General features: G+C 44.9%; 1 protein-coding gene across 4 annotated transcripts in view; it reads right to left on the minus strand.

The window, feature by feature from the left end:
- Positions 1-13,012, minus strand: part of HSPH1 (heat shock protein family H (Hsp110) member 1) — a gene marked incomplete at its 5' end in the record, with an annotated part of 48,123 nt that overhangs the window by 3,943 nt on the left and 31,168 nt on the right. For 2 of the 4 annotated variants that reach the window (XM_081004096.1, XM_081004099.1), the window contains 10 exons: positions 734-841; positions 2,515-2,640; positions 3,533-3,670; positions 3,899-4,030; positions 5,906-6,111; positions 7,067-7,200; positions 8,283-8,389; positions 9,474-9,702; positions 10,602-10,846; positions 12,585-12,718. In XM_081004096.1, coding sequence (XP_080860222.1) covers positions 734-841; positions 2,515-2,640; positions 3,533-3,670; positions 3,899-4,030; positions 5,906-6,111; positions 7,067-7,200; positions 8,283-8,389; positions 9,474-9,702; positions 10,602-10,846; positions 12,585-12,718 — 1,559 coding nt within the window. The remainder of the gene's footprint in view (positions 1-733; positions 842-2,514; positions 2,641-3,532; positions 3,671-3,898; positions 4,031-5,905; positions 6,112-7,066; positions 7,201-8,282; positions 8,390-9,473; positions 9,703-10,601; positions 10,847-12,584; positions 12,719-13,012) is intronic. The other 2 variants (XM_081004098.1, XM_081004097.1) reach the window with 2 other exon arrangements.

Raw genomic sequence — 13,012 nt, forward strand, 5'->3', positions numbered from 1 at the left:
TCAAATGTTTATTACGGTTGACTAACCATTAAATAAATGGCAAAATATAAAGTAATACAGAAATCACAGCTGCAGGAGGACCAGCTGTAAAGGCGAATAGTGATGAATTAATCAAAGCAGGTCTGAGAGATGCAGACTATTGAAATGTGGTTTTTTGGTTATTATATTTTTTGATTGGCTATGTTATTATGAAATTTTGTTTTTGTAATGTTTGGTTGAAATGCACCCCTGCTTCTTTGTTGTAAACTGCTTTGAGCAGGATTTTGTGTGTGTGTGTAAAAGCAAATTTACAAATAAAATGAGTGAATGAATGTTCCAATGTTCAGATATATTGCCAACACCTATCCCAGTAACAGAATTATTAGACAGCCCCTGAACCCAGGAAGATATTCATATGGTTTCTTAAGGGTCGACCAGAACACCACCTCATAATGGGATAAATTATACTTTCTCTACTAAACTGGGTTTTCAACTGGTGGGCTGGGACCACCATGCAACTATTTGGTAAAAGATTAAAAAATAGTTCCCCAAATGCATGTTTGGGTTAAAAGTGGGGCCTGGGTATGAAAAAAATACTTGCTGTAACCCACTGATAAAATCTACAGCAGAAGAATACATGGGAGACTGTATTGAGCCTTACGTAGTTGCAAGGATTGTTCTGACCCGAAAGGAATTTAATCAACCCGTAACAACTCTTCCTTTCACACCACCCACATCATGAAAGTAACCATACCTTTAACTCAGCCAGTTTGTCCATATAGACCTGTTTAGGCTGGTCCTCTCCTTCCTCGTATAGCCAGTCCTCTACTTCTGACAGCAGCGCGGAGAAGCGGTGGCGATCCTAAGCAAAAGTCCCAAGAATACGTTTTCGAGATTGTGCCAACCCACTCCTCTGCTACCGGGAAAACTTTACAAAACAAGTCAAAATGTTAACTGGTGCAAAATAAAGCCACACAATCTTGACGGATTGTTGTTGAGGAGAGAAAGAAGCTCCGAGGGAAACCTAACAATGGAGTCCTAAGTGTCCTGGGAAAACTTAAGAGGTTTTCCAGTAAATGTGGAAGCCAGCTCACACGCCATGTATCTGGGGAAAGGCTTGACACAATACAACCCTCCTGCAATGAATGACTTCTCAAGGCAAAAAGATCCTCTGAGCTTCAATAGAAGAGTTTGGATTTGATCTCCCACTTTATCACTACCTGAAAGAGTCTCAAAGTGGCTAACATTCTCTTTTCCCTTCCTCCCCCACAACAAACACTCTGTGAGGTGAGTGGGGCTGAGAGACTTCAGAGAAGTGTGACTGGCCCAAGGTCACCCAGCAGCTGCATGTGGAGGAGCGGAGATGCAAACCCGGTTCACCAGACTACCAGTCCACTGCTCTTAACCACTACACCACACTGGCTCTCTAGTGTTTCCCAACCTTTTCTTGGTATGCCCCACCTAAGCATCTCTAAAATCCTGGTGCCCCCCTCCCCCCGGTGACATATAATTCAGATTATTCAAAAAGTGAACTCCTAGTCACGTGGAGGAAGCCTTAAAGGCCATTAACATGTTCTAAACAAGCTTCCAAATTGCCCCCCTTAAAAATCAAATTCCCCCCTGTGGGGGCGTGTGCCCCACGTTGGGAACCATGGCTCTAAACGGAATGGAGAGTGGCAGGCCAAGCCCCTTCAACCTCACAAGTAGATTAACACCCCTTGTCCCTACCTCACTAGCTTCTACATTCATAACCAGAGTCCTGCTAGGGACCATTCCTTAAAGACTGGGTTGGGCCTCCAATTGCTGATCTCCTTTCCCTACTGGGCCTTTAAGCCCCATCTGCACCACCTTAAACTCTTGATGCTCCAGAGCAGACCCAGGGGCTGAATGCAACCCAGCAGGCCCCTCTCTCTGACCCACACAACTCTCCCCAAGCAACGCCCCCCCATGCCACACTCTCTTGAGTGCCTGTGATCAATGAATTACAAGAATGCCCCTTGCTTGCCGGGATGGAGAAACATGGGGGTGGGGGGCTGGAAAAACGCTGACTGTCATGTGACATGTCATCTGTTGCCTCCTCCAACCACCATTGGGCATATACCGCCCCCCAGGACAGAAGGCGGCCCTTTGATTTTAAGAGTTTCCTCACCTTGCTGTCGAGGCAGCCAACATAAAGAAAGGAGATTTTGATTGCCAAGATTTAAAAATCAACCACCTTGAATTTGAGGGAAACTCTGACAAAGCGACTATCAAAAAGCTTCCTAGAAATAATTTTACACATGTGTTGATACTGGTACCAACTAATCTACTTGTTACTTTTACTGTCAAATGTACCAAGAGCTGCTGAAATCCACCCCGTTTGTGGAATTTATAATATTTTGGAAACTAGTTGGGATAGGCGTTACGATACGCTAAATATATGAAGCCACTGTTTGATGAATATCTACAGTACGTAACTTCCATTTTGCTAACTATCTTAGAGGCATTCTTGATTAAGGGTGGTACAGAAATATGCTGAATAAATAAAGTAAGTACCTGCTCACACGCAAATTTCTCATATGGTCCGGATAACTTGTCTCTGAAATCATAAACATATTCTTCAACTGCATTCTTTGCATCATTCCTTTCCTTCTCCAGTTTGTCTTGCATAATCATCTTGCCCTATTTGATTAACAAAAACAATTACATTAAATCATCAGATTCTGAAGACCAGGTAACTATACTTGGCAAAATGAAACACAAAGGCCCTTCAACGACTTTGTTTACAATACTGTAAATATTAGTGAAACAAATGCAGTACTGTAAAGCTTTTAATTTATTCACATTTTTTAAATAGCCACCAATATTATATTAATCTTTTATTGCAAGAATTTCTATTATAAAGAAATAGTGAAAGAGAGAAAAAGGTGAGAAAGTGGGGGTGGGAGAAGAGAACAAAGATGTGTTACTTACACACACACAAAAAAGTAATATACTCCCATACATTCTTATAGAAATTGATATAAGAATTTTCCAAAGAATCCTGGGAACTGAGTTTGTTAAGAGAGTTGTTGGGAGACTCCTATTCCCCCTCACAGAGCTAAAATTCTCAGAGTTTCCTGGGAAGAGGGACTAATCGCTAAAGCCACTCTGAGAATTTGGAGCTCTGTGAGGGGGAACAGGACTTTCCCAGCAGCTCTCAGAATCCTTAACAAACGACAGTTCCCAAGATTTTTTTGGGGAAGCCCAAAGTTGTATGACCGAGCCTTAGACGTATAATGCAGATGGGGCCTGAGATTAAGACAAGTGGGACCTGCAACAACAAAAAAGGATGTGTGGAGTGCTTCTGGCCAGTGCCCATTCCACCACCACCACCCCGGCTATGGTACCCACTGAGCATGCATAGCCCTCATAGGGTTGTTTAAGGATTTTGCCCCCTTAGGTTTCTTTGGGCATGCCAATACCTCCTCCCCACTCTGTGCGTGGGTGGTACCATCTTAGCAACTTAAGGTCTACCATTCAGAGGTTGTGACTGCTATCTGTATATACAATGCCTGACCCTCATTTCACACACCTCCGTTTCAATGTACATGTTGAGCAGGTCTCTTCCGAGCTGCCAGACCAAGTTCGCCTCAATAGGCAGCTCGACATTCTTCACTTTCATCTTGGGCTTTTTCGCTTCGGGAGGCTGGTCGTTCTTCTTTTCGTTTCCCTGGGGCGGACAGCAGAGAAAGAACATTGACACATGCCAGATTGGCAGGCGTTTCTCAGAAAATCTGTTTTTAAAGTTCTCGCACAATCTCAAGCGACCTTGATCCTGCCAACACACGTTGCCAGGAGCACCAGGTTGCTTCTAGTGTTTTGATGGGAGATTACTTTTATACCGAGTTAATTGAATTTCTACTTTTCCTTCAGCGGAAGGCATTAAAGGGTCACTCACTTTTCTGGCATCTGGGATTTTGTTTTCTTCAGAGGGAGTCTCAGGAGAAGGGGGAGACTGTGACGTCTGCAGACCATCTGTTTGTACCTGGGGCTGAGCTCCAGCCTCATGATTGCCCTGCTGGATAAAGTTCTGAAATGGGATCCCAGGCACAAATGATGTGAACAGGACATGTACATGGATTCAGTAAGAATCTACAAAAAATTTAATGCTTGATAACACACAGGCTGTAAACAAGATACTGCAAGAAGCTTTCCAAAACATTATTATTATGATTAAAAGTAAATTTGTCACTTGTGAGTGCATCACAAATAAGCATTTTGCCAGAGAGAAATCATTTGCAGTCGTCCAGATGTTGTTACACTAAAATTCCCAGCATCCCTGACTGAGGCTGATGGAAATTCAAATCCAAGTAGCCATCCCAATTATTGGAACAACTCCAAAGAGATGATCCAATCTGATAGGTGAATTGCGTACTATAGCACAATTTATAATAATTATTAATGTGAATATATTAGTTATTGAATTTGTATATCGCCCTTCACCCAAAGATCACAGGGCAGTTCACAACATAATTCAAAATGAGAACATGCAATACACAATAAAACAAAATCCAGTAAACACTCCCTTCCCACAAACGTACAGTGGTGCCCCGCAAGACGAATGCCTTGCAAGATGGAAAACCCGCTAGACGAAAGGGTTTTCCGTTTCTGAGTTGCTTCGCAGGACGAATTTCCCTATGGGCTTGCTTCGCAAGACGAAAATGTCTTGCGAGTCTTGAGATTTTTTTCCCGCTCCCCCCCCTTTTCTAAGCCGCTAATAGCCTTTTAGCAGCTAAGCCGATAAGCCTTTAATAGCCGCTAAACCGCTAATAGCGCTAATCCGCTAATAGGGTTGCTTCGCAAGACGAAAAAACCGCTAGACGAAGACACTCACGGAACGGATTAATTTCGTCTTGCGAGGCACCACTGTATTTAAAAGGCCACAGAATGTTCATCAGCCCCAAGGCCTGGTTGTAGAGAAACATTTTCCCCTGGAGCCGAAAGGTAAGTAATGAAGCTGCCAAGTGAGCCTTCCTGGGAAGAGCGTTTGACAACTGGGGACCCATCATGGAAAAGGCCCCTTCTTGTGTTGCTGTCTTCTGGATCTCTTCAGGAGGCGGCACACAAAGAGGGGCCTCAGGTGATGATCGCAGTGTCATACGGGGAGAGGTGGCTCTTGAGATACTGTGGTTCTGAGTCATTTAGGGCTTTCTAGGTCAAAAGCAGCACTTTGAATTGGGCCCGAAACTAACTGGCAGCTGGTGCTGTTGGGCCAGGATTGGTATAATAGGCTCAAACCATCTTGTCCCCGTGAGTAACCTGGCTGCCAAGTTCCGCACAGGCTGAAGTTTCTGAACCATCTTCAAAGGCAGCCCTACATATAACACATTGCACTAATCTAACCTAGAGGTTACTAGAGCGTAGGCGACAGTAGTTAGGCTATCCAGATGGGCAGAGCTGGGCCACCAGCTGAAGCTGATGGAAGGCATTTCACGCCATTTCTATGGCTGCATACACATTATACCTTTGAACAACATTCTTTCCCTTGAAGAATTCACTTCTCACATAGTTAAAATTCCAAGGAACCCTTAAACTACAGTGCCCAGAATTCTCAGGGTGTCTGTGTGTGTGCTTTAAAGGTACAGTGTTTATGCAGCCTAATTTTCCCCATAAGGCTGTAGAATTACCTCCCTTCCCATCTTATAGAAAAAGAAAATAGAACAATGAAAAGCTTGCTTCCTCTTAAGTAATTTTAAAGTATTCCAACCAGACGTACATAGGAATCTGCCTTATATATCATCTGTTTTGACAGGCAATGGTTCTCCAGGGTCACACAAAGGGAACAGCTATCTGAGCTATTTAATTGGCTGTGTCAGGGACTGAACCCCAGCCCTTCCACATGGAAAGAAATGTGCCCCTACCACTGAAGGATGGCCGTGTATTCCAGGTGAAGAACCCAACTTACATTAATGTCCTCCTCTGAAGGTTTTTGATTCTGAGCATCTACTACAGCCTCAACACTGTGATTTTCATTCTCTTCCTCTTTCATCTGCTCCACCATAGACGCAGTAGAGACACTAAATATGCCATGAGTATTGATGCGAACTTTGACCTTGACTTTAGTTTTCTCCCCATCATTCTGGGCTGCGATATTCTGGATAACGTATTTGCCTTTAAACAAGAGAGTGGTCCCAAAGTTAAGCACGGGAGTCGTAAATTATCCCCCAAACCATGCCATTTCTAGAAGGCCCTCAACTATCGAGAGACGCAAGACTAAAAAAGGATGGAAAATTTTTCAAACTGTCTAGGACTTTTAATGCTTAAGAGCTGAAGCCAACATTACTAGATCCAATGACAGGAGTGGGCATGAAACTCCATTGCAATTATCGTTATTGTTTCAACAACACTGAAACAACCAGTCGGCACTGCAATGTTAAAAAAAATACTGGGTGTGTACACAAAACTCCAGTGCTACTTTCTTATTTTAAAAAAAGGAACTTTGTGCAACATTTCTGCAGTATACCACACAGCCAGAGATACAAATCTGCCAATGCCCTGGTTTGTGCGAAGTATTAAACCACAGTTAAAAATGGTTTAATGTAAACCGGCATGTTGGCACATGTTGCTGAAAAGCTCTCACTTCACTCGTTTCCCACTCCTGCTGTTGCCATGCTAAGGAGCAAACAAACCAGAGCAAGGCTTGGTGCTACATGCAAACCAGGGCTGGTGGTTTGTTTCAGCCAAACAAATGATGAACAATAAGCCAAGAACAAATCTTGGTTTCCAGTCATGGTTGGTTTGGTGGGAAACTGCAAGTAATGCCACGTGAGGCTCTGATTTTGTCTTTCTATCATGACACAGCAATTGCACAGTCATATTAACCAGAGTTTAACATTATGTGTGTACTAGGCCATTATTGGACTAGCAATGCCAATTTTATACAGCTAAACACTGCCAAGGATTGAAATCTTAAGAACTTGGTGGATCAGGCCAGTGGCCTATCGAGTCCAGCATCCTGTCCTCCTCAGAGTGACCAACCAGATGCAGGATTCGACCACAAGAGCCCGCTCCCCTTCTGTGTTTTCCAGCAACCGGTATATTGGCTGAGAAGGGAACATTCACTTACCAATCATTTTCTCAGGGTAGGGGGTGCCACCGGGATCAGAATAGAAAGCTTGGAGTTCAAATGGGCCCTTTCTGTAAAAAGTCAAGACTTTGGAAAAAGGGGCTGCATGATGCCTGCTGAACACTTCATGAATTCTACAGTCAAAACAAAAGAGAGGGAGAACAAGTTAGACATCCGTATTATTTTGAAGCCAACCTTACAGTAGATTGCAACTGGCCCACCACATCTGACCTTCTGTAAAATGTGTATTGCACATAATAATAATAATAATAATAATAATAATTAAAAAAACAACTTATTTATATCCCACCCTCCCCAGCCAAAGCTGGGCTCAGAGTGGCTAACAACAGTAAAAGTAACACCATTTATATAAAGTCACAATCAATTAATTGAAATACATTCTAAAATCAATTCATCCTAAAATCAAATCAGAATCAAAATAATGGCAACCATTGGGCTACAGTTCTGTGAGGATTACCAAAGGAGGGGGTCAGATTGTGCCTTGGCCAAAGGCCTGGTGGGACAGCTCTGTCTTGCTGGCCCTGCAGAAAGATATCAAGTCCCGCAGGGCTCTAGTCTCTAGTGACAGAGCGTTCCACCAGATCGGGGTCACAGCCAAAAAAGCTCTGGCTCTGGTTGAGGCCAATCTAACTTCCCTGTGGCCCGGGACCTCCAAGATGTTTTTTTTTGAAGACCGTAAGGTCCTCCGTGGGACATACCAGGAGAGGCGGTCCCGTAGGTATGACTTTAATATCTAGGAGCTATTTATTTCAGGACTTGATTGGTAACTCTCTCACCAATATCATCTAAAGTATATCTTCCTATCCAGGAACATAGGAAGCTGCCTTATACAGAGTCAGACCACTGGTCCATCTAACTCAACCCTGTCTACTGACCGGCAGCAGCTCTCCAGAGTTTCAGAGAGAATCTCTCCCAGTCCTACCTGAAGACTGAACAGGGGACCTTCTGCACAAAACGCAGATGCTCTATCAATGAGGTACAGCGCTTCCCAAATCCCAACAGAGCTGCCCTGCCTTCTACATCACCAGCTGTACCCATGTGGGGTACAGCACACAATGAGGTCTTATCTGTAAAATCCAAGGTATGCAGGCCCCAATTGTGCAGCTGGCTAGCCCCAACCGGAGTTGCACGTTAACATTAGGAGGTCAGTTGTGCAAGAACAGGAATTTTTTTTTGGGGGGGGGGTGTTTCTTACCCATCAGTATCTTCAGACTCTGTGCTCCACAGCAGTGATATTGGGAACGGAACGGATTCAGTGATGGAGAATTCTCGAACTTTAAAAGCTGGAGACAGAATTGCACACTAAGAGATAAAAAGATGGAATTAGAAACCTCCCCCCAGTTAAACTCTATCCATTAGCTCAGAGAAAGCAAGATGTGAGGAAGAAACAGTGGGATGTGCTACTGGTTTAGCCAAACAGAAGAGACTAAACATCAGAGACAAGGAAGCATCTTTATGTGCAGAAGCTGTAACAGCAAAACCAATTTACGATGTAATCCTAGTGAGACACGTTACCTGGAATTAAGTTATTATATAACAAACAAACAAAAGGACCAGCTTATCTTGAGGACAGAAGTAGAAACAGCATCTTCTACACAAACAAATCACCTGTTTCATTTTATTTGAACTTTTTTTTTCAGAAATAAAAAGTAATGCTTATTTTTGTGTCAATCTCATGAAAATTACTCTCTGAGGTCTGCCTGAAAAGCGGTCTATAAACAGCATTAAATAAACAATAAATATACACATGAGATAGTACGTTAATTCAGAAGCTACAGATTTGCCATACAACTTGAGGATAACCGGTGAGGTAGGATGGGGGGAAAAATTTCCCGGGACTTTTTTAGTTTTTCCGCATAAAAAATTTCCTTTTGCAAGCTCAAGAGCAACAATAAATGGATGCCAACCACAAATGCCACGTAACGCAAGTTTGGAAGCGTCAAACATTTGAAGTTTCATTTACTAAAGATAGGAGCGACAAGTTTCCCAATGAGGCTAATTTTTTTTTCTGGGAAACTCGCATCACTTGAGATGCGTGGCCGTGAGAAAGTGGGTGGCCATTAAAGGAAACAGAATTACATCATTCAAACAAAACCAGGCAACACTAAAATCAGTTGCCAGGTACATATATCCAGACAGATTCAACATGATATCACGACTTGTTTTGGAAGCATACATGTAATTAATAAGTACTTGTTTTTAACCTGTGGAGGGAAAGCTGCCGGCAGGGTGGGGGAAATTTAGAGCAGAACGATGCTGGGTGGGTTAAGGCTCCACCACCCGCCACATCTCCAGCAGAAATGCTCCCTTCCAAAGGCACCCCCAAAATGTGGACCAGCTGAAGCCAAGAGACCCATCTCCCAGAAGGAGGTTGTTGCCCACACACCTGCAAGGCACAGCCTCTTGCGACAGCTTCGTCGGCGTTCAGTGTGGTGCTCACGTCCATGCCAAAGAACTTCCCAATCTTCTCTTTGACAGCTGGCATGCGCGTGGCTCCGCCAACAATTTCCACAGCGTGCACATCCTCCACTTTGAGCTGAGTCTGGTCCATCAAGGAACGAAGGGGAAGCTCTATTTTTTGCAAGAGGTCAGCACACATTTCTTCAAACTGGGATCTAGGCAGAAAAAACACAAAGGGAAACCAAGGGCTGAGGCTTCCCTGGAGTTCAAGCAAGGCGGTCTATGGCGATTGCTCAACCCTGATGGCCTTGGTTGGTTCAAAAGCGAGAGAAAGCTTTTCTTCTGCACCAGTGAACTAGGGACAAAATGGGAAGGAAGGAGCTCCCCAAAGCAGGTGTTTGATGGCAAATGCACATTCACATATTGTGGCTGGAGACAGAGTCTTGAGAGCTTTCACTTGAAAGGGGAGAAAGACAGGGGTGCTACTGTTACGTTTAGACTTAATGGCAGTTACTTCCACTTAGCAGGAGGAAGGGTGGGGCAAGGAGGCTGGAGTTGCGCAGTGAAGTTGATCTGGAGCTCCTGCGGGTGAGCTGGCACCCCCACAAACTTCTCTCCTCCTTGGTAAGCAAAACCATTGCCTGGAAGCTAGCACTGCAGCGCCACCTCACTGGGCACGACACTCCTGTGCCCGGTCAAGACAAGGATAAGGACAGTTCACTGGTGCCTCCATTAGTAGCTCCTGTGCATGCCTAGAAAAGGCTACTTCACACTTTTTACAAAGGATGGCCTTCAGCTACCGCATCCCGCAAGTGCAAAGACTTCCGCTTGCACAATTTCCTCTCCTCTTCCTGCCACTGTGTGCACCCTGCACCTTCCCCAAATCTGCTCCAGAGGGTTGGGGGAACCCCTAGGACAGATTTAGGGGGTGTGCAGGGGGAAGAACGCCCCACAGGGCAAGCAGAAATCCTTGTGGTGACAGAACTGTAACGTAGAGCTATATCTGACGTGCTTCCTATGAAGTATAAACCTTCTCGTTTGTCTTTTTGTTCAAAGGTTTCCATGCAATCTATTCTTTCCAGTACAATTGAACCGCATCAGAGGGATCTCTCACCTATTCATCTTTCCAGACACGTCTATATCATTCATAAAGCATTCAATATTAAGTGGGATATCTGTGCTGTTTGAGCTCATTAGTTTTTTCAGCTTCTCACACTCCTGGTATAAACGAAGAAGGGCCCGTACTTTAGATTTGGGGTCCAGTTTGTACTTGGCTTTTATTTCAGCACAGAAGTGATCCACTAGTTTTTCATCAAAGCTTTTTCCGCCCAGAAAAGGATCAAAAGCTGTGCCAAGCACCTGGTTGGAAGAAAAGAAGGCAATGTTAGCTGCCCTACATAGCACCGTCATTCAAACCTGGAATGAAATGACTATTGATACAAAGGCTAAGCAAACGGCACTACCAACCAGCGTTGTCTAATCATAACATTGACATCCATGTACAAACATACACAGAGCTCCCAGTGCATGCTAAATCAACACAGGCAGGACCAGTTTAGGGCCAGCTTGGGAGAACATACTCAAATCAAGCAGGCATAACTCATGGGTAAGATTCCATCATTCCGTCTATTTCCGAAGTTCCGGTGTGAGCGCAGTTGCTCAAGTGGCCGAAACGTACAATACAAATACACAAAAGACCCACAAAATTTACAGAAGCACAACTAAAGCAAAGAGGTGGAGGGAACCCCAGGACTGTCCAATGGGAGTGGAGTGTGCTCATTGGCCACATCATGCTGAACACTGGGGACAGGTAACTTGGCGGAAGGATGAATGGAAAGGACAGGAGTGGATCACCAGATGGGGTGGAGCTGTAGCAATAAACAGCCCATCAGTGATGCCACTGCCATTCCCTGGGAGAGGGGGAGGTTGGAGTTGTGCAGGGACACCAACAGAGCCCATCTGGCACTCCCGTCAACACGCCCACTGTTAGCGACTTGTGCAAGCCAGTTGGTAGTTCACCACACCGCAACCCGTGTGATGTATCGTCCCAGTATGCAGAGCCTCAGTAGAGTCTTCAGGGTTTTCCTGCTCCCAGCAGACAGCTTCTTCCAGAGTCCCTAGTTGAGGGGAAAACTCCTCTCCCACACAGTGCAAAGCAACAAAGTGATCACTGTCTTCAGGAGCAAGACAGCTATTTACTATATACAGTTCTTCTGGTTTCTGAATTAAATACAGTGGTACCTTGGGTTAAGTACTTAATTCGTTCCAGAGGCCCGCTCTTAACCTGAAACTGTTCTTAACCTGAAACACCACTTTAGCTAATGGGCCTCCTGCCGCCGCCACGCAATTTCTGTTCAAACCCTGAAGCAAAGTTCTTAACCTAAAGCACTATTTCTGGGTTAGCAGAGTCTGTAACCTGAAGCGTATGTAACCCGAGGTACCACTGTATACGTATGTACAGAGAGATCTGCTAACACAATTGCCATGCTAGCCAACGCTGCTGTGCAAAACCCACAGCCTTTTCCTGACTCTCACAGATTCAGAGTCAGACCAGGACAGCACCAGGAGATGTAATTGGACCCAATGAAAGCAATGCCCCAGAGACTATTATACCTGTCTCTACATCCCTGAGCCAATGGGAGGGTGAATGACTCAGCAGTCACACACCCGACCTCTGTTGCTATGGTAACCCAGTGCACCTGGTCTCTTATCTCAGAACATCCAGATATGGGGGGTGTGCTCCTCAAGACACGAGACTAAGCATTGTGTTATTTATCCCATTGTTCACATTACACCGATACAAAGGCAGCCCAGACCTCACTTGTCACCTCCCTCTCCCCTTCGTGGGAAGTAGTAGCAGCCCTGCAGCCAGGATGCTTCTGCTGCGGCTTAGCCCTGCCTGATGCACCGCTCCTAGCTGAACCACTCAGACCTCTGGCCCCAGTTGACCACATGCTGCTTGCTTTCTGTCCTGTTTGCAACACTCTGCATAGAGCTTTTCTCCTCGCCTTTCCAGTTTTCGACGTTCTGCATCCACATTCCCGGAAATGAGTTTGCCAACAGGTCTGCTCATATCGGCCCCTCAGGCTCTGCTTACCTTCACTTTACCCTTGTTAAAAGCGCAGGCGGAGACTTGAAATGCCGAGTAGCCCATATCTATGAACACCACCAATCGTGGTTTCTCTTCCGGAGCTGGAAGGTCCTGCTTGTAAATCCCGTAGTTCAGGGCCACTGGGAAAAGACAAACCATTGATGTTAAGTCAAAGCTGCTTACGACAGCTAGAAAGTCAATGGCACTTCCAGCTGGGGAGGTGACGCTGCATTCAACCCTGGCATACACTTAAGACAGCAAAGTTCGCTTACTCAGAAATGTAGCAGAAAAGATGGAGAATAGTTGCAGTCTGCCTTTTCCCTTCACCATCTCCAACCATGCGGCCTTGATAAATTGGTTAACAAGCTGACACCTAATGCCCTTATGAACTCCAGAAGCAGTTTTCTGAGCTTACACATCTGCTGGGAAAATTT

The sequence above is a fragment of the Podarcis pityusensis genome, assembly GCF_964106645.2.
Source record: "Podarcis pityusensis genome assembly, chromosome: 4".
Taxonomy (NCBI): domain Eukaryota; kingdom Metazoa; phylum Chordata; class Lepidosauria; order Squamata; family Lacertidae; genus Podarcis; species Podarcis pityusensis.